Source organism: Neovison vison, chromosome 8 (assembly GCF_020171115.1).
Source record: "Neovison vison isolate M4711 chromosome 8, ASM_NN_V1, whole genome shotgun sequence".
Classification (NCBI taxonomy): Eukaryota; Metazoa; Chordata; class Mammalia; order Carnivora; family Mustelidae; genus Neogale; species Neogale vison.
Genome location: NC_058098.1, coordinates 45,441,334 through 45,465,917, shown reverse-complemented (window position 1 = coordinate 45,465,917; position 24,584 = coordinate 45,441,334). Strand labels below are relative to the sequence as shown.

Sequence of the window (24,584 nt, the reverse complement as noted above, 5' to 3'; positions counted from 1 at the left end):
TTCTCTACGATATATAGTTAGAAATAAAAATGTATTTACCTATTATTTTAGTAAAGTTGCTATTGTGTTTGGTTTTTTTGCCCTTATTGATTCCTCCTGGTTATCTGTGTTTGCTTTCCAATACACCTTTGATAGGATTCTAATTTGGTATGATCTCCCTGGAAAGTAATTTTTGATATGTGCTAATGGTCTTAAAAATGTACATATCATTTGACTTAATTTCCTTTTCTTGGAAATGATGATAGGTGTACTTAAAGGTGATTAAGAAATGCATTGCACAATTGTTTTCACATTTAAAATTTTGTTTATTGAGGTAAATTTCACATAATGTAAAATTATCCATTTTAAAGTGAACAATTCAGTGGCATTTAGAACATTTGCAGTGCTGTGCAGTCATCATACCTGTATCTAGTTCCAGAACATTTTCATCAGAAAATGTTTCCAACAGAAAACCCTGTACCCATGAAGCGGTCTCTTGTTCCCTCCTCCCTCTAGTCCCTGGCAACCATCTCTGTGTGTGTTTAACCAGCCGGGGGATTTTTTTTTTTTCTTTTTAAAATCATTCTGCTCCACCAGAGTGAACGTATAGTTGACTGTTTAGCAATGGGTCCACTTATATGTGGACTTTTTTTTTAATAGTAACAATATAAGACTATAAATGTATTTTATCTTCCTTATGATTTTCTTAATAACATGTTCTTTTCTCTAGCTTACTTTATTGTAACAACACAGCATACCATGTGCATATTACATGTATTCAAAATATGTGTTAATTGTTTATGTTATTGGTGAGGCTTCTGGTGTACAGGCTGTTATGAGTTAAGTTTTGGGGGAGTCAAAATTACATGCAGGGAGAAGACACCCCTAATCCCTGCATTGTTCAAGGGTCCGCTGTATATGTTGAACATATTTGTAAGAGTCAGGACTCTTGGTTGCAAGTAGCAGAAAGCCTAATTTAAAAAGCGGGGGGGGGGGATTTAATTACACACATGACTAGTGTAGGAGAACCTTTGGCTTTAAGTATGTATGACTGTTGGCAGGGATGTAAGTGGAGCCCAGGACACTCACCCAATTTCATGTCCACTCTCTTTTTTGACCTCCCTCTTGGTGAAAAATACTCCTTTCCACTTTGGTTCCATGTGTGTTTCTTTTCTGTGCTTCTTCATTGTCAGGCTGAGTCTGCCAGGTGCAGGACAGATGGTCCCTGAAAGCTAGTGAGAATGTGAGCTAGTGAGAAAGCTTGAGAAGAGTGTGGCCTGTCTAGGGCCCCAGGTCTTGAGACCATGCCGATTGGCTTTCCATGGGTCATGGACCTGTTCCTGTAGGAGATGGGATACTCTGATTGGCTGGCCGGGTTATATTATCTACCCTGTTCCTAGTATCATGAGAGCATTGACTTTTGTGTTGATAATCCTAGGTCATTGAAAACCCTTACATGACATTTTCTAAGTTCTACATAAGACTGTGGGAGTTATATTTGAGGATTCATCTAATTTGAGGGAAGTAAGGGTTTCTCTTTAAATAAATGGATTTGCCACCCTTTGAGTTCTATGTTAGACAGTGTACATTCTTTTTGAAGTCATTCCGCAAGTAGATACTGAGGGTTTGCTGTATGCCAGATGAAGCTCCAGTTTCACAAGGTTTTCATTCCATTAGGGCAAATGGACAATAAACAAAGAGCAAGTAAATGTATAATTTCACATAATGATTATAGAAAAATGAAGCTTGATTGGGGGTGTATATGCTAGCCTAGACGGCAGGGTCAGGGAAGGCCTCTCTGAGAAGGGATTTAGAGTCAAGATCTGGGTTAAACAGGGAACAGCTTGGCAATTATTTATGGTAGTAGTGTTCCAAACAGACGGAACAGTAAGCGCAAAGACTCTGAGTCATCAGTAGCCTTGAGAATCTAACGGAAGTCGATGGAATTTGGAGGAGTTAGAGGAGTTGGGGTTGGGGAGGAAAGGGTAGGACCAGGTGGGGCTTATAGGTCTCACTGAGGACTTGGGATTTTTTTTCCTAAGGTGAGATGAGGAGCCCCAGGGGAAGGACGAGTTGGGGAGTGACCTGAGTTGACCTTCAGGATCTTTCTTTGTAAAGAAAGTCTTTCTTTTCTTTTGGCTTGCTTTATAAAAAGTCCGATCGTTGGCCCCAATACTGAGCAGTGACTGGAGACAGAAAAGCAAAGAGGTCAGAGAAAGAGGTCATGTTGGAGAAGAGAAGTGAGTAGCTGTGGAAGCCATGGCAAGAGCAGGTTTTGCAGAAGGTGGGCACACGTGGCCTGTGTCTGTCCTTATTGTGGCATCAAGCAGTGATGAGAAGACAGGCTGGCTGCAGCCCATGGGACAGGAAAGCTAGATTGCCATGGGCCGTGTAACACGGCCCACACAGCAGCCCAGGCTTATAATAGTGTGGAGATAGGCTTGCTATGTTACCCCAAATTTCAGTAAGAGGCAAGAAGCAGCCATAGTGAGAGTAACCCTGGCATGCCTGGGTGGCTCAGTCAGTTAAGCATCTGACTTGATTTTGGCTTAGGTATGATCTCAGCGTTGTGAGATTGAGCCCCGCGTCAGGATCTGTGCTGGCTGGCATGGAACCTGTATAAGTTTCTATCTCTCTCCCTCTCCCTCTGCTCTCCTCTCACTCTCCTCCCCACCTTGGCGCACTCTCTCTCTCTCAAAAAAAAAAAAAAAAAAAAAAAAAGTTCCCCCTGATGTTGACTGAAAATGGAGATATATCTGCCAGCTGCTAAAAAAGTATGAGCACAGGAAAACATTGATTGGTCAGGGTAATATTAATTCATCTATATAAATGATTGCAAAGAGAAGCCAGTGGTTAGCTTCATTTCAGGAGCCCCTTAAATTAGGGCCCCATTTGTACTTTTATTTCATTTCTTAGTGGAAAGACCTGAAAGGAGTCTTAATCTCTGGCTCAGTGTAACCTGAAAATACCTGATTTTTCTAAACCATTGTTGCCAGCTGATGAAATCCCCAATGGAGATTCTGTTCTGGCAGCTGCTTGTTGGTGCCAGGTTTACACAGAATGAAGAAACGTGACCGAGTGTGTGCTATGGTCACCAGGTCTTGTAAATGAACCTTATCATGATTGAAAATGTCATCACCTTTTCCATGCAGGGGTATCGCACATGTGCTTGTTCCTAAGTCAGTGCAAGTTATTGAGTGTCTGGGCACAGGTAATTTCTTTCTGCCTGACTCTATTATTTTTCTATACTTCCTGATAAACGACAATTAGAGAAACACAGCTTTCCCTAAAGACAGCAAACGAGGTCATTACAGGGCATTATCTACAACATGTGTATTGTTATAGTATAACTTTAATTAAAGTGTTGGACAGAAGAAATTTAAGTTATTTGCTATTTGGGGGCATTTTGGTCTTGGTGAAAATACTATTTAATATATTGTATGGGTCTTGACTGTATGTCAAAGTTGGAGAGTAAGACAAATTTGGAGAACATTATAGTTGGGTGTCATTTTCATGGAGTTGTTCTTTTCTTTTTTATAGTAAATACTCAGGCTTTGAAAAATATCTGAAAAAATCTTCCAAAACACACTGGCAGCTTTTTTTTTCCAAAATAAAAAATATATATATAATTTTTTTCCCCCTCCTTCAGTTCCCCCTCCCACCCTACCTTTCCTCTCTGGGAACAGCAAGTCTTATTTCTTTTCCAATGAGTCTTGTCTCGTCTCGTCTCGTCTCGTTTCATCTCTTCTCGTCTCTTCTCTTCTCCTTTTCTTCTCTTTTTCTTCTTTCTTTCCATTCTGGGAACAGCAAGTCTGATTTCTTTTCCAATGAGGCCTTTCTTTCTTTCTTTTTACTCCATGTAGAGGTGAGATCATTGAGTATATATGTATCTTTCTTTGTCTGACTTACTACACTTAGCAAAAAGCCTTCAAGGTTCATTCATATTGTGCATAGTTTTTTGGGTCATGAAATTTAATGTACTCTATAAACATTTGAATGATACAAGTAAGCAAAAAATAATTCAAGTATGAGAAAGCTCTTCAAATTCTGCAGTCTCCTAATGTCCATTGTTCCAGTTTTGGTAAGCACGTTTTCTATGCTTGCTCTTGCTTACATGCATCCTCTTCTCTCTCTGTCTCTCTCCCTCTTTGTCCATGTCTGTCTTGGGTGTGCAACACACAGAAACACAGTTTTACATGAATAGTCATTATGCATGGTCTAAACCCTAGACTTTTTTGACTTCACATTCCTTGGACATTTTTCCACATCAGTAAGTGAAGACTAACGTAATACTTAATTGGCTTTCTTATGTTCCACTAGACTCCTATAACAAATGATCTGCCACCTGTTCCTCAGATTGTGGGTTTCTGGCTTTCTTATGCTGCTAGCAGATTGAAGACTGGGGGTGAGAAGAGGCTGCCAGGTGACCAGAGGCCTTTGGTTTCTTGTGTAAGAAATATAGTGGGCCGTGTTTGTAGCTGCTGGCAGGTTGGGCGACATTTGTGATGGATTTCCAGAGGTAAAGAGAAGCCTTTGGGGAAGGTCATTTCAGCCTTGGCTGAGGTAACTTCATAGAAAGACCACCTTTTTAACCTGTCCAGGAGGAGGGTCTTTCCACATGGAAGCTGACTTTGCTGTCCTAAATAAACCAGCTTCTGAGTCGGTCCACTTTTAGATTTAGTAACTCTTAAGTTCTGTGACTTCTACCAGATCTATGTGCTTTAAAAAAGTCATGTTTTCGGGGCACCTGGGTGGCTCAGTTGGTTAAGCATCTGACTTCAGCTCAGATCATGAACTCAGAGTTCTGGGATCCAGCCCTGTGTCAGGCTCCTCTCAGCAGGGAGTCTTCTTCCCCTGTCCCTCTCTTACTGCCCCTCCCCCACTCCTATTCTCTCTCTCTCTCTCTCTCTCTCTCTTATTCTCTCTCTCAAATGAATCAATAAAATCTTTTAAAAAAATCATTGTGCAGTTATGCTTCCCTGTACCTCCTTGATCACTTCCTGTTAATATTGGTTTACCTGACTGCTTGGGTTCGAGTCTGGCAGTGAGCTAACCTCTCTGACCTTCCACTGGCCATAAAGATGGTGCCTGCTTCCTATGGCAACTAGAGTTTTAAGTAAGTTAATATAATCAAAGCTCTTTTGTAAGCTGTTACTATAATTATTAACAATTACTTGACATTAGTAAGATGGCTCTCTCTGCCCTCATCACCAGTTTTCTGCTTCCTTAGTTTTTGGAGATGGGTTCAGGTAGAGGTTACCAGCTAGCTCCTACTTTATCTGTTTTATTTCTATCAGTGACTCCCCGATGAGTGGTTTTGACTGTAATATAGGCTAGCCCCAATTCAGATCAAGAAAAGTAGAAACAATTTTGCAAGGACTTAAAAAGTGTGATGAAACTTGATCCTACTGAAGGAATAGATATCTTAAAATGTATATGAAGCACATATGATTTACACATTGTATGTCATTGGTATATATTTATGTTTCATTATATAGGTATTTCATATTGGTTAAAAAAAAAAGTCCTAGGATCCTGTATTTGAGAAATGTATGTCAAAATATTTAAATAACATAGCTCTACTTTTTAAAACGTTAGTGCTAGGTAATTGGGTTACATCTTTATATAGAATTACTTTTACATGGGGATTGTCAGTCCTGGATAACAAAGTATAAATATCTTCCTGACTTGTAAGACTTTTACTTTCTACATCTAGTTTACCTTCTAAGTATAAAAAAATGAAAATAATCCATTTTAATTGGATAGATATCTTAAAAAAAAACAGATTTTATTTATTTACTTGACAGACAGAGATCACAAGTAGGCAGAGAGGCAGGCAGAGAGAGAGGAGGAAGCAGGCTCCCCGCTGAGCAGAGAGCCTGATGCAGGGCTCGATCCCAGGACCCTGAGATCATGACCTGAGCTGAAGTCAGAGGCTTAACCCACTGAGCCACCAAGGTGCCCCAGGATGGATATCTTTTACAACCTCTTCAGTCAACTGTTAATTGTTTCCTGTTCAACTGTCAGATTTTATTTCCGTATTTACAAGGATGTTTTTGGATGCAGAAAACCCAAATACAAATGATAAGGATTTTTTTTTTCCTCCTATAAAGCAGCCCCAAAGCAGGGTGAGCCCCAAGCCAGCTAATTCATTCAGCAGTTCTTTGATGTTAACAGCCCAGATCCTCTCTGTCTCCCTGCCCTGCCATCCTTAGTGTCCTCAGTGTGGCAGGCTTGTCCTCAAGGTGACAAAATGCCTACAGCCCTTACAAGCATTGCACCCAGATAGAACAACATCCAGAGGCAGGAAAAGAGGAAATGCTTTGTGTCTCTTAAAAACAATGACTCTTTTCCAGACATCTCCACCAGAATTCCTCCCATTTCTTATTGAACAGTGTTGGGTCATAGGCTTGAGCCTAAACCTATCACTTGCAAGGGGCGTGTTGCACTGTAATAGGCTCAGCAGCATCAGGTCTTCCCCCCCTAGGGCCAGGGATAGGCCAGTCTCCTGAAAGGACATGACTTTGTGGGGGGAGGATGAGCCCTGAACATATAGGGGCTCTTTTAGGAAGAGGAAAGATCTGACTGGGAATGGGTGGGGTGGGGGGCTAGAGGGAAACCTATAGTGTCTCTCTAGGCCACTCTTACTTTTTAGTTGAAATGCTGTGGAAAATATGGAAGGAAATCACCAATTATGGTAAAATTTTGGATACGTGTATATTTTTAGGGAATAATTTAAAATTTTGCCCTCTAACTGGTATATACAACATGGCTATAATATAGACAAGAAACAAAACTATCAGCAAAGCTAAAAGACGAGTTTGGCTCACTTTTTGCAAGAAGGAATATATAGTTTAGGCCCCAATATGCTTCCAGAATCATTATGCCAGGGCTCTAGGGGCCTTTTCCTTCTCTTGGGCCGGCCTGGTGGTGCTTGGGCATACAGGCACACGTGTATCTACTGTTGGTCCTGGAGAGGACTGCAAATTGGATGAACAGTGTGGATGGGGCTCACTTGAATGGTGGGGTGAAAGCCTGATTTGCTTGGTTGCTTGCTTGGGTGGGTGGGTTTAAAGTGTTTATTTTTATTTTATTATTTATCACAAGCTACATATTTAGAAACTTATTCTTTCACATATGTATTAAGTATTTAAAACAATTTTAAAAATCCTTTCTTATGTCTAGCACATGGCCTGTGTGCACGTAAGTACATTCAGTTGATTCAAGATCAAAACTGGGACTGGGGTTCTCTTGAGTGAATATGGAAAGAGGAAAGGGAGGGCACTGCGGCGTGGTCAGTACAAGGGCTGATTAAAAAGATGGGCTGTGGAAACCAAATAGGGGGAAAAAGAAGTGAAGACTTAAGGAGCCTATATAGATAGTGACAGATGGTGGGGTCTTTGGGTTCAAGGACCTGGTAGGATTGAAGAGTTGGAATTCACTTTCTAGAAGGGTGAGCAGGGAGAAGGGGAAATGGTGGGTGACAGGCGAGAGGAACAAAACTGAGGCCCCAGATGTGGGGAGGTGACAAGCAGTGTCTGGGTCTAAGCTGTGTTATGGGCAGGCACGGTGGAAGAGGGGGTGAAGGGCTGCCTCATTGGGGTGTGGAAGTCAGGAATGACCTTTGTAAATGACGAAATCAGTGCTAATTACAAGAGAAGGAGTGAGCCAGGCCCTGAAATCTCAGAATTTGCTGGGATGAGTGAAAGACCATGTGCAGCTCGGGCGGGTGGGCTAGTTAGCATGCAGACTGGTTGTGCAAATAGCAAAGAAGTATTGGTGTGCATGAGGGGAGCACTGCCATGGTCTGGATATTGCAGTGGGGAGCAGGGAGGATGCCGACCTCATCTTATGCTCTGCAGTATGTGGTGTAGGACTAATGAAAGGCTTACCTGACCATCTAGGGGGAAGCAGCCCCTCAAGGGACTCCAGGACTCCAGGTGGAGCCAGAAGGGATGTGGTGCAGGAGAGGAGATTTGGGAAGCTTTTTTGGGTCTAGGGCATGGAAGCATCGTGGTTAGGAAGCTGGGGTGAGTTTGGGTGATGCCCAGAGCCATGTGGAAGTGATAGTCATAGATATGGATCTTGTGGGAAACTTGGATTTCTAGGGACATGGATGAAAACCAAGGTGGAAGGCCAGAGGCGACGTCCCTGGTGTGTGCCTAGACTAATGGTCGTCTATTTATTGAGTCTGGTGTCAGGCGTCTTATGGGGAGGTGAGGAATAGGGGCAGGGTGTTGGGCAGTAGGAAGGGGAGCATCTCCTTATGTTGGCATGGGATGGAGTAAGAGTTATCTTCAGTACCTTATTGCTTAATCAGGAGTCATTCCATGTCAAATATGTTCAATGATGTTTATACCTAAAAGTGGATGTGGATTGAAAACATGGCACTTGAGAGAGTTTTTCTGAAATTTGAAGTCTCCATGGTGTGAGAAAAAGTGTGCTTGCAGGTAGTCTTTTCTCTTTGAGTTCTTATAGCTTTCCAGAACTTCTAGAAATAATTTTGCATGGTGGGCTTTTGGGTGGGTGTGGGGGTCACGCCAGGTGTCCTTACCTGCAAGCTGACTTTGGGGGATGACTAGGCCAAACTCCCGATTCACCCTTTTCCACCAGACTTCTCCCACCACGTCCTTGACCGCATCTTTCACAGCCCTGATGGACTGGAGCTGAACCTTTCATCTGCTAGGTAGTATTTCATCCACACCAGGATTTTGCATTTGCATATAATCGGTACAAGGGACACTTTTAGTTCTGTAAATAGATACATTCTGCTGATGTATATTTCTCTTTCATAATAATGATGATGATAAAAGTGTTGATTTAGCACTGAAGCACAATCAGCATACCCGCTGTCTTATCACCTGATTACTCGCTGAGTCTCAAAAGGGCTTCACTGAGTGGATTTTACCTCCTTACCAGGTATGAAGCTCCAGGTTATTCATCTGCCCTTGGCACAGTATACTGCACACACAGGCAGTTCTAAAATCTGCTGGCCAGTGTCAGCTCTCAAAAGGAGTCTTTCCTGCACCCTGGTTCACATGGATTACCGTTGACAGAAAGTTTGTATCAATGGCCAGCCTCTGTTATTCAGATCTATTTTTTCTGCTTTTCCTTATAATGTTATCCTTGAGGACATCTCTTCATGGGCTTGCTTTCCTTCATGGCCAGTGAAGGTGCTTGGTGATGAGTTTCTTCTTCCCCATCAACATTTCCACAATAATGTTGAATAACAACCCCTCCCAAACCTCATGGCTTACATAGGTCTTATGGCAAAAAGTGTCTGTTTTTCTTCCTCATCAGTCTCCATTGGTTGGGGTGGTTCTGCCTCTGGCTGCCGGTTACGTGGGGTTGGCTCCACTGTGGGCTGGGTGCAGCTCTGCTCTAGGAGTTTCCTCATATTCCTTAGAGCGGAGATTGCCTGAGGTTCTCCAGCCACCAGTGGGTCATATTTCTAAGGACTGATTGCCCCAAATCATTTGAGGGTGTACATCACCCAAAGGTGTGGCTTCAAGTAAAGAAGAATTTGTGGCATTTTTACAAATTACCACAGAGGGAAAGAGGACTAAGGCAGTTGTTAGAAGGTGAAATCACCAGAGTCATATTAGCTTTTAAGTAACTGGATAACTGCTGACATTTATCCTTGTCAGTGTTTTCTATCTTGTGTCTGATTAGTTTATTTCCTTGTTCTCACTGTTCTAAATTGTGTTTTAAGTTGTCAAATTTACCTTCAATGTTTATTTCCTCTTTTTCTCTATAACAGTCTGAAATCTTGAGTATCATGCTTTCAGTGCCATTGTCTAGGGAATTTGAGTAAACTAGTAAATAAGTAAATGATACTATCTTCATTTACCCTTCGATGTGTAGGCAGGGCTGGGAAGGCTCTTAGTTCTCTGGGAGGGGGATGATGTGGAGGAGGAGGAATAGAGCCATAGAAAGGCTTGGGGGGGGTCTTTCCCTACTAGGGAAAAACTGAACTGAGCTCCTTGTTCCTTTTGAGAGTTTCCACTGGGGCTCCTAAGTGGGGTAAGGATCTTTCCCCTTCCTTTGGTGCTTCCTGGGGTCTGCTGAAGCAGGTTCTTGTGAGGCTCTGTTATGATCCTCTCAATTAAAAAGGAGTCGAAATGGTATTGAAAAGGAGTATATGTGAAGGGAAATGGAGGGATAATCCCACTGCTTTCATAGGTTTGTTTGGTGGTAGTGTTTATTGCTTTATTGGGATCAAGTGCGTTTAATAAGGCCAGTCTCATTAAGTGTATGAGTTTCATGAGTCATTGAGTTTTATGGCTTCACAGGTAGGTGAAGCTGGTTATTCCCACCTGGTGAGATGGCCTTTGTCAGGAACTAGGCAATTCTAATAGAACTAACATTTGTGTAATGCAGACTGCACTCTGACATGCTCATTTTATCCCCCCAGCAGTCCTGTAATATAGGAACCATTGTTGGCTCCATTTCTTTTTTTTTTTTTTTTAAAGATTTTATTTATTTATTTGACAGAGAGAGATCACAAGTAGACAGAGAGGCAGGCAGAGAGAGAGAGAGAGAGAGAGGGAAACACACACACAAAAAAAACCAACAACAAATAAACAGAAACAACCCACATTGAGATACCACCTTATACCAGTTAGAATGGCCAAAATTAACAAGATAGTAAACAACAAGTGTTGGAGAGGATGTGGAGAAAGGGGAACCCTCTTATACTGTTAGTGGGAATGCAAGTTGGTGCAGCCATTTTAGAAAACATTAGTGGAGATTCCTTAAGAAATTAAAAATAGAGCTACCCTATGACCCTGCAATTATACTACTAGCTATTTACCCCAAAGATACAGATGTAGTGAACAGAAGGGCCATCTGTACCCCAGTGTTCATAGCAGCAATTTCCAGAGTCACCAAACTGTGGAAAGAGCCAAGATGCTCTTCAACAGATGAATGGATAAAGAAGATGTGGTCCATGTATACAATGGAATATTATGTCTCCATCAGAAAGGATGAATACCCAACTTTTGTATCAACATGGATGGGATTGGAGGAGATTATGCTGAGTGAAATAAGTTAAGCAGAGAGAGTGAATTATCATATGGTTTCACTTGTGGAGCATAAGGAACAGCACAGAGGATATTGGGTGAAGGAGAGAAGTGAGTTGGGGGAAATCAAAGGGAGAGACAAACTGTGAGAGACTGTGGACCCTTAGAAACAAACTGAGGGATTTGGAGGGGAAGGGAATGGGAGGTAGGGAGGGCCTGGTGGTGGGTTTTGAGGAGGGCACACATTGCATGGAGCACTGGGTGTGGTGCATAAACAAATGAATCTTGGAACACTGAAAAACAAAAAGAAAAAAAAAAAAAACAAACTTGTCCAAGACCCTGTAGCTTCTGGACTTTACTCAGGCTCTGGAGGTTTTGCCCTCCGCCTTTGCTATTGCCTTTCAGCTAGATAGGGAGAAATAATTGTCAACAAGAGGTTTTAGCTGGTGTGTGTGGTTTATAGATTATTTTTGAGATAAAGTGGGAAAATAATGGAAACAGTATATTGGCTCTTGGTTGGTGGTAAGGGAGAATGAGAAATTAAAGATTTCTTTAAAAAATTCAGGAATGACCCCCTAGCCCTTAAAGCTCTCAGCTGATTGTTTCTCTGTGGTTAGTTTGAATGTACTTCTCTGGGCATTGTGATGATAGTTAAGGCAGTGTGCTAGTGTCTGTGAAGGCTGAAAATCACCACCTCAAAGTCAGTTTGTGGCCTGGGCTCTGTTGTTTAGCACTTTTCCCTCCTTTCTTTTGCTTACTGCTCACCATTAGTGCTGAGGTGCTTCTCAGGACTCCTTCTTGGTGAAATTGACTGTTCCCATTTTCAGTGCCACTCACTCCCCTCATTTCTCACGTGTCTACTTATCGTCCTGCTCTTTTTTATTCGGCTCTCCTTTACATCCCCAAGGTGATGATTATTTTCATATATTCCTGACCTGATTTCTGTTTTGATTTATTCCCCCTTGTCTCTGTGACCTTTGTGTGGTTCAGATTTGAATTGGGAGACCAGATGGGAGTTCTGCCCACATCTCTGACTGTGGTACCTTGGGCAAGTCACATAGAACCTGTGGTTTCTTTATCTCAATCACACCTGCCCCATCTACCTCACAGGATTATGAATGAAGGGCCAAGAAAAGAAATACCTGAAAGTGTCTTATAAAGCATAAATATATAACATTAATTAATCTTCCCACCCTCTCCAAGTGGCTTTGTCTACTCCATGCTTTGATGCCTTGAATCAGCTTTGATCATGGTGCCTTTTGCGTTAACTTGTTTCCTTCTGTACCCTCAAAGCCCGTGTCTTACTGTCTTTGAATTTCCTAGCACTTGGCTCAAGGCAAGTTGGCATGGGTACTGGCTCAGTAATGTTCAAATGAAAGTTCAAAAGAAAGTCTGTCTAAGGATGTTTCTGGTCATAGTTGTTTTTGTTTGTTTTCCGTTGTTGTTCATTGTTTTGTCTGAATGAAGCCTTCCTCCTTGTCTTTATGCTTCTTGAAGTTAGCCCTGTTAAAAATCAAAATCAACCCTTTCTTACTTTCTTGTTTTCCCTTGTGTAGGATGCTAAATTACGGTATCTGTGGTCTCCTTTTCCAAGGTCTAGGTTTACTTTTAAAGATTCACCTGATGAGTCTTGCTTTTTTTTTTTTTTTTAAAGATTTTATTTATTCATTTGACAGAGAGAGATCACAGGTAGGCAGAGAGGCAGGCAGAGAGAGAGAAGGAAGCAGGCTCCCTGCTGAACAGAGAGCCCAATGCGGGACTCGATCCCAGGACCCTGAGATCATGACCTGAGCTGAAGGCAGCAGCTTAACCCACTGAGCCACCCAGGCGCCCCATGAGTCTTGCTTTTAATATTTTTTAAAAATATTATTTATTTATTTATTTGACAGAGAGAGAGATCACAAATAGGCAGAGAGGCAGGCAGAGAGAGAGAGAAGGAAGCAGGCTCCCTGCTGAGCAGGGAGCCTGATGCAGGACTTGATCCCAGGATCCTGAGATCATGACCTGAGCCGAAGGCAGCGGCTTAACCCACTGAGCCACCCAGGCGCCCTGAGTCTTGCTTTTAAACAGTCAGACAAATCAGTCCTTTCAGCTATTGAATTAGAGATATAAAATATTTAATATTGATTGTTTATTCATTTAACAAATATACCTTCAGTACCTTTTGGATACCAAACTCTGTTCCTGGGGCTAGGAATAGAGCCATGAACAAATCGGATGAGCGTCTTGCCATTATGTAGCTTCCATTCTAGTTAGTGGAGTGATAGTCAGTGAAGAAGGAAATGAATAAACGAGAGAATTTCAATGAATCTTAAGTGCTATAGTAGGAAGAAATTATATGAAGAGGACTTCTAGACCAGGAAGCAGTCCTCATATTTATAAATAAAACTGAGTATGTTATACATGTTATGCTCTTAGTTTCCCTGTTTATCTGGTTACCTGAAAGGTATCTAATGGTCTTGATGGTGAGTACTTGAAGCTCTGTCCCATCCATTCCCTCATCCACAAGAAAGATAGTGAATGGCTGAGGAGGAAGGTGGCTATTACCTGGACTTTTCGTTGCATGAGAGCACCTCAGTCTGTATGAGTGTTCCTCAGCCTTAACCCTCTTTGTTCAGATTGCTCTATTTGAGTACACTTGATGGACCAACGAGGATCCAGGGAAGATGAGGGAGTCGTCGATCACCCAGTAACCTCACTGTGCCATCTTGCTGTGTCAGTCCACCTACATCCTCAATGCCAGGGAAACTGCTTGCTTGCTTATGACATTGTGTGTCTAAGGCCTGTTCACTGGTGGGCAGTCAAGCATCCAGCCATTACAGAGTCTGTGAAGGTAGAAGGCAGGGCGATCGGATGGCATGTGAAGCATGACATATGGTGCACTTTTAGATTTCTTTGAAGAGGTATTGTGTGATCCCAGTTCTGAAGGATGAGAGGGAATGAACTCTGTGGGCTCTGGGGGTGGGGGCAGCATACTAGAGGCGGTCCAAATAGAAAATGTGTTTGAAAAGTTCAGGGAATAGAAAGAAGCCATGGTGGCTGGAGTGTGGGGTGTGAAGGACGAATGCTGTGAAATGAAATTGGCATTGAATGGAGGAAACTACATAGGGCCTTGTAGGCTGTGGTCATGAGTTTGGATTGTAAGAACTATTGGAGGTCACTGGGAGGTTTGAGTGAAGAAGGACCGGGTTTGATTTACAGGGTTCAGTCTTTCTGCTGACCGGTGGAGGACAGCCAGTGGAGGGGAGGAGCAGAAGCAGGAGCTCAGGCAGAGGGCATATTGCCGCCTGGGTGAGGATTCATGGTGACATATGCCAGGCAGGGCCGTGGAGGGCATGAAGTTCCCAGGGCTGGAGCATGTTAGAGGTGGAACTGTCACCCTGGAGATGGGCTGTGAAGGAGTGAGAACAACCTGGGACAATGAGCAGCTGGATGGTTGATGGGGCCTGAGGGAAGAACAGAATTTGAGGGGACATGTCCTTTGGACATGTTTGATTTGAGGAAACTTATAGACCCTCCTGTGGAGAAATTCAGCTGGCAGCAGGCATTGAGAGTCTAGCTTGCAGGGTGAAATCTGGAATCCTCAGCAGAAGGGTGAAATCTCTTCTAGATAGTCCCCAGGATTTGAAAGTGGGTGAGGCTGTTTCTTTCCTATATGCCTATAGGCATATGATCTAGTTAATGGTTTGCACTTTGTGGCCATTATCCTATCACTGTTATATGTTATATATGTTAATGTACATATATGTTACAGGCTATTTCTTTTATTCAACTCATTCAAAAAGATATTGAACTAGATAAATACTGTGCTAGATGCAGGGGACATAATGATGCATGGGATGGACTGGGGGTTCTCTAGGGTTGGTGGTATCTCTAACAGAAGTCGGATCGTTCCTTCATAATTAAGTCAATAATTCCATTGGGAGGGATTCCGTCAGGAATGAAGTGAAGTGAGATGTGTTTTATGACCCAGGGAGAACCAGCCAATGGGGCAAAAGCAGAGGCACTGACCTAGTCTCTGGGTAGACTGGTGATATTTCAGCAACCAGTGAGTGCCAGTAGGAGCTGACTGGTGAAATATTCTTCAGAGGAAACAGGGGTGGATGGGCTAGCAGTTCATACTGGAGTGAAAATGAACAGAATTCTTTCTTGGAACCACACATTCTGTGAAAGGCTCTCAAGGATTCCTTGGCAAGATCTCATAGCTCATAAGAATGATAATACTAGTTTCATTGCTACCTGCACTCATGCAGGAAAATTTGTTAGTTACTAGGAACTTCCACTGCTCTGTGTGCTTATTTGGGAGCAGAAAATAGAATGTGAAATTGGCAGCTGATATGACTTTACAGACACCTTCTGTGCATTATTTCAAAGAACCAGGTCAGTTTTTTGTTAGTTGTTGTTTTGTTTTGTTTTTCGTTGTTGTTGTTGTTTTTAATGAAAAGCCCTATATGGTTCTCAGAGGAAAACAATTCCTTAGATTCACCAGTGTTATGTTAAGTTTATAGAATTTAAATATAGTAATGGATGTGTTCGCATCTAGTCACAGTATTAGGACCCCAACATTCAATTGAATCCACTTTATCATAGACCGAATAGATGTACATTTGTTTCTTGAGTAATCCCTGCAGAATTTAAAGAAGCTGTTCTTAATTTTCTCAAGATGACTAGTGTATTCTTCCCAAGAGCTAACACCTTGGTCAGGACCCTGTTGTAAATGGTACAAACAAGCTCTTGGCTGGGACGCCTGGGTGGCTCAGTTGGTTAAGCAGCTGCCTTCGGCTCAGGTCATGATCCCAGCGTCCTGGGATCGAGTCCCACATCAGGCTCCTTGCTTGGCAGGGAGCCTGCTTCTCCCTCTCCCTTTGCCTGCCATTCTGTCTGCCTGTGCTTGCTCTCTCTCTCCCTCTCTCTCTCTAATAAATAAATAAAGTCTTTAAAAACAAAACAAAAAAACACAACCTCTTGGCTAAGGAAAATGTACAAAGGTGTATTGACAGTGGCTGAGTATTCCCTCCAGAGTTATGAGGGATAATTGGGCCCCTGGATGAAGTGGCTGTGTTGCTGCTGGGCCCTAATAGTTATTGCTGGGCTAAGCTCCCTGTACAACCTGCCTTTCTAGCTGCAGTCCTGGTTGACCAGCCCTAGTCCAACAGGGAGAAACACTGCTCAGGGCAACTCTGGGAACATGTGGCGGACCTCCCTGTGTCCAAACAGGAGTGGAACAGCTCTTCTGGGAGCTGGAGGGGAAGGCTTTGACCAGTGGCCCAGGTGGAAGTGGGTGGGTATGCTAGGCAGTGCCTGCTAGTTCTCTTGAGCTGGTCTCAGGTCAGCTGAGGGGAAGAGAGACTGGACCATGTATGACTCCAGCAGCAGAATTGTTTTTCAGATGGACAAACCTATCCCTTTTTATGGCCTATGTCAAAGCCACCTCTTCCATGAACTTCTGTTCCCCACCCCTAACAGGAAGGCATCTTTTCCCTCCCCAGACCTGTACTAGCCTCTAGCCTTCTAGCTCCTCTTTGAATGCTGTGCCCCCATGGCTCTTAGGCCCTTGAATCAGTCTTCTGGAGGGGTCTGCCTATGGAGGAGGGGCCCCAGGCCAACTGAAATCTCTTTGTGGAGAGCAAATGGATGGGAATACTATGTTTGTTGTTCTGTTTTGTCTCATAGTGACTAGTTTTTATTTTCCTTCATTTCTGAAAAGGTTTGTGAATTCCGATAGTTGTATAAGATTATTGTCATAATGGTAACTTTTTCTTTTCAGATAATGTGGATGCAAGTGATCTTAAACAGTTTTTTGAGACCAACTATTCTCAGATATATTTCATCTTCTATGAAAATTTTATAACACTGGAAAATAGTTTGAAATTAAAAGGTGAGCATTTCTACAAATTTTTTTTATATACACAAAGGTTTTTTTTAACTTTTTTTGTTTTTTTTTTTTTAAGATTCAGAAAGTTTTAGATGTTGTATGTTCTTTAGCCACAAGTTATATGCTTTTAAGCTTCCTTTCTTGCCAGACTCAGCAATGCTGGGAGATTGCAATGGTTGTTAGCATCTTTGTTTCCTTGGAACGTTCTCTCATACAGCTGTTAATTGAACAACAAATGGCTACAGGGAAAATGGAAGGAGGAAGCCACAGAAGGCATGAATTCCACAGAATAATTTACTTCAAAAGAAAGACATAAAAGTAGTATGTGTGCACTATAAAAAAAAAATTCAGACTCCACTATAGGGTTTGAAATGGGGAGTCTGGATGGCCCAGTTGGTTAAGTGTGTGCCTTTGGCATGGGTCATGATCCCAGGGTCCTGGGATCAAGCCCCAGATTCTGGCTCTCTGCTCAGCAGGGAGCTAGCTTCTCCCTCTTCCCCTGCCTGGTGCTCTACTGCTCATGTTCTCTCTCCCTCTGTCCAATAAATAAATATAATCTTGAAAAAAAATAAAGTGTTTGAAATGAAACTTGAAGCATATGTTTTTGCCCAGGTCCCTAGTCCTTCTCTGCATGCATTTCTTTCTATATGTGTTATTTTTTTTAGAAGATTTTATTTCTTTATTTGATAGACAAACAGGGAGAGAGGGAACACAAGCAGGGGGAGTGGGAGAAGGTGAAGCAGGCTTCCTGCCGAGCAGAGAACCAGATGAGGGGCTTGATCCCAGAATCCTGGGATCATGACCTGAGCTGAAGGCAGGCGCTTAACAACTGAGCCACCCACACATCCCATATGTATTATTAATGTATTATGTTTATGGTTATACCCTTATATAAAATATTCTTTGAAAAATCAAGCCAATAATGTCACACTGCACAATCTGCTCAGTATTTAGATGACAGGATAGTGTAGCCTGGGGAGCCAAACTGGGTTTGGATCCTGGCCCTGTCCTTTCAGCTGTTTCTCCTTGGGCAAGCTACTTCACCTCTCTCTGACTCAGCTTCCTCCTGTTGGCATCAAACAGGTTAGCATGTATCCTCGGATTTCAGGATAGAGTATGGCACATAGTATGTGCTCAGTAAATATTAGCTGCTGTCACCCTCTTATTTCATAGAGCTGTGGGGATTCCAATATATCAGGAGTACACAGCTTACAGCTGGCTGCTTGTTTGTACCAGTAAGTTGTTGGACACAGCCATCCCCATGGCGTGTATGTGTTCCCCATGGCTGCTTGGGTGATTACAAGAAGGGCCTGTAGAGCCTAAAATACAGACTGCCGGCCCTTTCGAGAAACATTTTGCTGCTTTCTAAGTTAGATGCTCAATGGCAGGCACTTAGCGCAGGTCCATAGCACCTAGACTGGACAATCAATGTAACTGGCTACTGTAGGTTTTGTGGTTTCTATGATTGTCACCCTTAAAAGGATAGTGCACATGGCCTGAAGACATGCATGGCTTTTCAAAGTTATGACTGCTCTGTGCCTCTTCACATCAAAAAAGCTAGAACTCTTTCTTTGCTTCTGCTGTGCCTTCCCTCATAGTGTGAACTTGTATGTAACTAATTGAGAAAGGAATATATTGCCTTCCACAGCTGACGGTGACTTGGAAAATGTGGAAGCTGTGTTTAAACAGCTAACGAGGAGCGGCTCTGCTTGATGTGGACTCAGGCGGTGTGGCCTGGGGGGTCTGTCTACATTCCTGACACAGATTCCGTGCTACCCCCTGGTAGTTTTTGAATAAATGAGTGCATGTTGAAGCTTAAATGCTTTCAAAGTAACATAATTTTTAAGATTCTCAAATTTACACATTGAATGATAACTAATATTTTTTAATATATTCCAGGGAATAATAAGTCACAAAGGGAGGAGCTGGACTCCATACTCTTTCTTTTTGAAGTAAGTTTTTGTTAAATCTGTTTAGCTTTCAAGATTTTTGTTGTTTTAAAATGTGGTATTTTAACTCTTTAATTTTACTTGAGGACATAAAAAATGATGGGCATGTATTTCCTTCCTTCAGCTTTTACAAACAATGCTGCAAAGAATATTCTTGTGATTTTTAATTTCTTTTGGAAACGTGGGAGAATTTTCCTGTATGGCTACGTAAATGTGAAGTTATTAGATGTTTCAAAATGTATCTATATTTAAAATACCGATATTACCAAATGGTTTTTGAAAAGATCATATAAACTTATATGGAAATTTATGTGGAAGTTGCATGTAAACTTTATGTGGAAGTGCACGCACACACACGCGCAAACTGACATGTTGAAAACCCACTGTTTTTAATATGTGTTTTCCTGACTACTGGTGAGATTGAAATCCTCGTATGTGTCAGTGTGTCCATGTGTGATTACATATTCTTTTCAAAGTTGGAACAATATATTTACTTGTGGTTCTTGATCAGTTAAGCTTACAGTCTTTCTTGTCCACAAATTGTATTGGACAAGTGCCAGGTTACTGTTACCTGGAGAGCTCTAGTAGAACTAAATTGTAGGTTCTGAAAGTTAAGTGTTGGTTATCTAGAAATTATTCATGTACTTAGGTTGGTGTGAGATCTATTTTATGACTGTAAAGGGAAGGCCTAATGTCTGTTTGTTGCAGAGCTGGTTGGAGGGAGAGGCCTGGGCAGAAGGCTCTCCATGGACTTTTTGGGTTTGTGGCATAAAACCGATACTTGAGGACCTCTGGTCGAGTACTTGGCTCATGGCTGGCTGGCACTGACTGTGTTTCCCTTTCTCTAATCCTTTAAGGGCTGTACTCCTTCCCGAGAGTAAGACATTGATTCACTGTATATTTTGTGGTGGTTATTGTGTTTCCTGTGGCAACGCTCCTGTGAATGAAATTTGTACAAAGGAGCGGTCTTTAACAGGAGCTTTAATTAAGCCCGTCACTTACATAGGGAATTTCTAACAATCATTTGAATTATCCCATTAATTTAAATGATCTTATTTCTGTAGCAGTTGATACATTTACTAAAGAATCTATAACATATATGCAAGTTTTGAGGCGTGGTGCTTCAAGAACTAGAGCTTTAGAATTTGAAGCTAATTAGGTGCTTTTCCTCGATCCTAGTCTTTTTCTCCTCTGAAGGCAGTCACTCCTCTGCATTATGCCGATACCCTTCTTTTTTAAAAATGGTTTTTACCCCCAGTATTCATATCTCTAAACAATGCCTTGTGCAGTTTTGTTTGGTTTTGAGTATAATAAAAATGGCCTCACATGGTACATAATCATCTGTGGCTTGCTGTTTATATTCAGCGGTTTTCTGAGATTTATCCATGTTTTTTGAATTTAGCTCACATTCATTTATTTCATCCCCACTGCTGGGTTAAGTGAGTATGCATGATTTATTTCATTCCAACATTTTGTCTATAGATTTTTTTGTTTGTTTTCTTGGTGTACAGATAGATGGTCTCTGAATAATGATGAAGCTAGTCAGTTAGTCTGTTTTCTTGTCTTTGGGCGCTGGCCTGGCCCTCCAGTACATGGGTGAATAGACAGAAGAAAGTTGGTCATCCTGCTCTGATTTAAAGAGTTCTAGTGTTTCATCATTCATGGCTTCCTGATGTTTAGTTAATGAAGTTTTCTGTAAATTTTTAGTAGATAATACTTGATCAGATTAAGTTTGCTTCTATTTCTAGTTTGGTAAGATTTATAAAAAGTCATACATAGGTTTTGAAGTTTCCAAATGTGTATTTTTTTCTGCATTAACTGAGATAACCTTGTATAATTCTTCATGAATATAAATGTGGTGAATTAGATTTCTTAATTTTGGAGGCTAGTACTTTGCATTTTTGGATCTAAGTTCACAACTGAGGTTGGCCTAAATTTCCCTTCCTCACATTGTTTCTGAATGATCCTGTTATAGAAGTTGTAGAACCTCATGTCAAACATTTCTTTTTCTATTTTATAAAATAGGTTGCACAAGATTGGAATGATCTGTTCTTAGAGCAGTTTTTAGTTTTTCCTATAAAAGCCTTCTGAAACCGATGTGTTGTGTTTTGTTTTTAATTGGAAGGTTTTAACCACTCATTCAATTTCTTTAAGCATTTTGGAATTATTTTAGGATTGTTCAGGTTTTCTTGATTCAAATTTGATAAATTATATATTTTTCTAAGAATTTGAGGAATTCTAAGAATTTTTGATCACCAGAGTTGTGAAATTCATTGGCATGACCCTTCTTTTGAGGGTCATAATTCTTTCTGTTTTCTCTGCTCCAGATCAGTCTTCAGTGTACTCAGTGTTATGTGCATTAGACACAATATTAGCAGTAGTGGCAGTAAAAATACTCGTGTCACCCTTTACAGGTACCATTTTACTAGTGTCTCATTACCACTGTAGCAGCTTTAAACACTGTTCCTCATCTGGTCATTCTTTTAAATGCCTCTTCTCTCTGGCTTCCCTTAAAACCTTTTTCTTAGTCTTTGGTGTTCTGGAGCTTTACCACAAAATGTCTAGTTGAAGATTTTTTGTCTTGCTTGGTATCTGTGCATTTCCTGTATTTCTGGATTCAGATCCTTTATCATTTCTGTAAAATGCTCAGCTGCTGTCTTCTCAAATGTTGACTCTCTCTGTCCTTCTGCTGTACTTCCCAGGATTCTTATTTAAACCTGCATCTGTTCTCCATGCCTCTCGAGCTGGCTTTCACCTTCTTCTCCTGCCTCCTTGTGTTGCATTCTGGGGAATGTCTTCACTTCTTCCATGCAGTGCATGAAATCCTTCATTTGGGGCTCATCTGCTGCTCCACCATTCTTTGTGATTTACATCTCAGTGATTTTTGGTCCCTGTTTTAACTTCCTTCAGTTCCATGTTCACACTTGGCCTGTTGCTTTTGATAGGCTCTTGATCCTTCTTCATTTTTTACCTCTTTTGTGTTCTTAAACATTTAATGTGTGATGTTTCTTATTCTGTATCTGATCATTCCAGTATCTAACGTCTTCAATTTCCCTCAATATGCTGCTCTCACATGGCTTCTTTTCTTGCATGCTCTGAGATTTGTTAGAACATAGATTCAATCTCTTTTAATCCTGTGGGTTTTTTTGGAGGGTTTGTCTTTCTTTTGCCAGGAGGTTGGGCGTGTTCTTGGTTCGTACCACTTTGGTTCCATTTGAGGGTCCTGATTTATTAAGGAAAGCTCAGGTTCAGTTCCTCCAACTTACCATGTGATGGGAACTGGGGTTTAGAGTGCACAGACCTCTAGAAATCCTACAGTGAAAGTCGCATTCGTTCTCTGGCACCCTGAATTGTTTCTCTTGAGCTTCTTGCTTGCAGATCAGGTTTTGGCTTACTTTATTTCTGCCACCTTCCTTCTTACTTCCTTTCCTACCATTTTCTAAGTCCTTTGTTAGTTTCCTGATGTCCTCTAAAGCCCAGTAATATTTTGAGAATTCCATTTGCTGTCACTAATTGCAAGTCTCGCCGTGCAGCAGGAAAGCCCGTCAGCAACAGGCACTGTAGTTCTGTACCTCCCACAGAGGAGATTTTAATACTCTTTCCTCGTGTCAGAATATCTAGATTAAGGAGGGAGTTAAAATGGATACATTATCATCTACAGAGGATTATTTGCCTATATAATAGAACAAATATATATTATTCCAGACTTACTAAAACTTTCATTTTGCATAGTAAATATGGATGAATAATGAACCAGCATTATTTTTGTTTATGCATGTGTTCTCTTTCTGTCTCTGGCTTTAGAAGGTAGGTTATAATTTGTATGGTTCATTCTGAAAATTAAGTAACTTCATTGCTACTTTCTGTAACTTGGTGCCATATAAAGCGATGGTTTATGAGGATTCAGAGGTAAATACTTATCAAGGTGTAAATAATTGGCAAAGGCTTCCTTTACAAGACGTAGAATTATTAAGACATGTTAAATCCCAGAAGGGATATCATGTAAAGATAGCCTGTAAATATAAAGTGGATCGGAAGAAATCAGAGAGATGAGAGAGTTTGGAAGGAGCATGTGCAGGGAGACCTGCTACTGGTCCCTGTAAGTCAGGGGTGATCCAGAAGGGAAGCCTTGTTAAAGGAGGCAGTAGTATTTAGATGTAATGAGCTACTGGAGACCTCACAGTGCTCTGGTGAAGCAAGTGGTATGCAGTCAAGGCTGCCAACCCAGCTGAATTTGCGGCTTCAGGCAGGGCGGGAGCAGGCCTTTCTGTCTGCCTTTATCTCCAGCAGGATCCTTTCCTCCTTGAAGGTGATCTCCGGACACCTTTGCCTGTGGCTACATATCTGTGCATCACTTTGAGTTTCTGTGGTTGCTGCGTCATGGGGATGTTTGTCACTTTTTTTTTTTTTTTTTAACCAAGGGTCACTTATTTATTTTTCTCTTAAAAATATATTTCATCTCTCATTGCCATGTATTTCAAATGGTAGTGGGTAAGACCCACTGTGTGGGGGTGTGAGACCCCATAAAATGAATTTACACTGCCACCTTGACCACAATGGAAGTGTTGTGCATAGCTGCCCTGTGTCCTCCTTTCCTTTTGAAGTGCATTCTCCCGTCCCAGTTTTTATCAATGGAAGACCAAGGTCTTTGTTGTTGTAGGTGACTTGTCCAAGATTGCACAGCTTTCAAGATTTAACCTCTGGTCTGATTATAGAGGACCCATTTTCTTAACTCAGTGCCATGTGGCCTACCATGTAGGAATCTTAATGCTCTCCTGCTTTCAAAGCTGTACTCCACAGGCCACGTCTACCAGTATGTATCTATTCTTGTCTAGTTCACTCATTTATTACATGCCAGCTACGTGTTTCAGGCCCTTTCTAGGTGCTGAGATACGGTGGTGGGCAAGTCAGACACAAGCCCCTGCCCTCATTGAGTATGTTCCATTTCCTACTACTGGAAGCATCCAGCAGTAATGGTGGACTTATGCCAGAAGTCTGGCAATCACCTGAGTCCCAGAAAATTCTGAATGGCTCTTTGTAGAAGGGATATTTTGGTGGCAGCCCTGGAGGTAGCTCCCTGCACAGGGGAAAAGGAGGGCTGGTGTAGAATTGCCTGGTGAATGGGCTTCAAGGTCAAATAACTTTGAGAATCCTCTGTAGTCAGTAGTTAAGAGGTTGTTTTAATGGTATATCGGATTTGTTTTCAGCAGGTATGGTAAGACAGGAACACAGACATGAAAATGATTGCCATGAAGGGAGAGATGTTTATTGTACTCTCAGGAGTACCGTAGAAACAGAAGGCATGGCCTGCCAGCAGGGCTATGAAGAGAGAGCCAGAGAGCACACAGAGAGCAGGTGGAGAGGGGGGAATTGAAGGTGAGCTTCTTTGTTTTGGTTCTTGAAGGAAGGAATGGGCAAGGCAAGGTAAGCAAGCTAAGCAGATTTAGGATTGGGTAGTTTGAATAAGTTTAGCAGGCTCTGGTTTGTAAAGGGGGCCCCTAGTGGTCTAGTACCTTGTCCCCAGGTGATTTAAGCAAGAGGATAGTGTCCCAAATTTGAGAGCCCATAAAAGGAGGTGGTTGCAGAAATGGGATTTTGGATTGGTTGGTTTGACTGTCAAAGGCATATTGGCAGGTACTGCATGTCCGACTTGGCAAATCCTGGGAGGGGCAGTCCCTCTGAGATCAGCAAGGTCCCAGATGTCAGGGCATCAAGACTACAGAAAATGAGAGCATGTAGTTAATACAGAGATGTTGTTTC

The 24,584-nt window shown here is 41.8% G+C and overlaps 1 protein-coding gene across 4 annotated transcripts in view; it reads left to right on the top strand.

Annotated features, from left to right (window-relative positions):
* The window catches only part of RALGAPA2 (Ral GTPase activating protein catalytic subunit alpha 2), a 327,482-nt gene that overhangs the window by 10,705 nt on the left and 292,193 nt on the right, over positions 1–24,584 (top strand). For 3 of the 4 annotated variants that reach the window (XM_044263547.1, XM_044263546.1, XM_044263548.1), the window contains exons 2-3: positions 16,768–16,878; positions 18,775–18,827. In XM_044263547.1, coding sequence (XP_044119482.1) covers positions 16,768–16,878; positions 18,775–18,827 — 164 coding nt within the window. Of the gene's footprint in view, positions 1–16,767; positions 16,879–18,774; positions 18,828–23,420; positions 23,428–24,584 lie in introns of those variants that run through there. The other variant, XM_044263549.1, reaches the window with a different exon arrangement.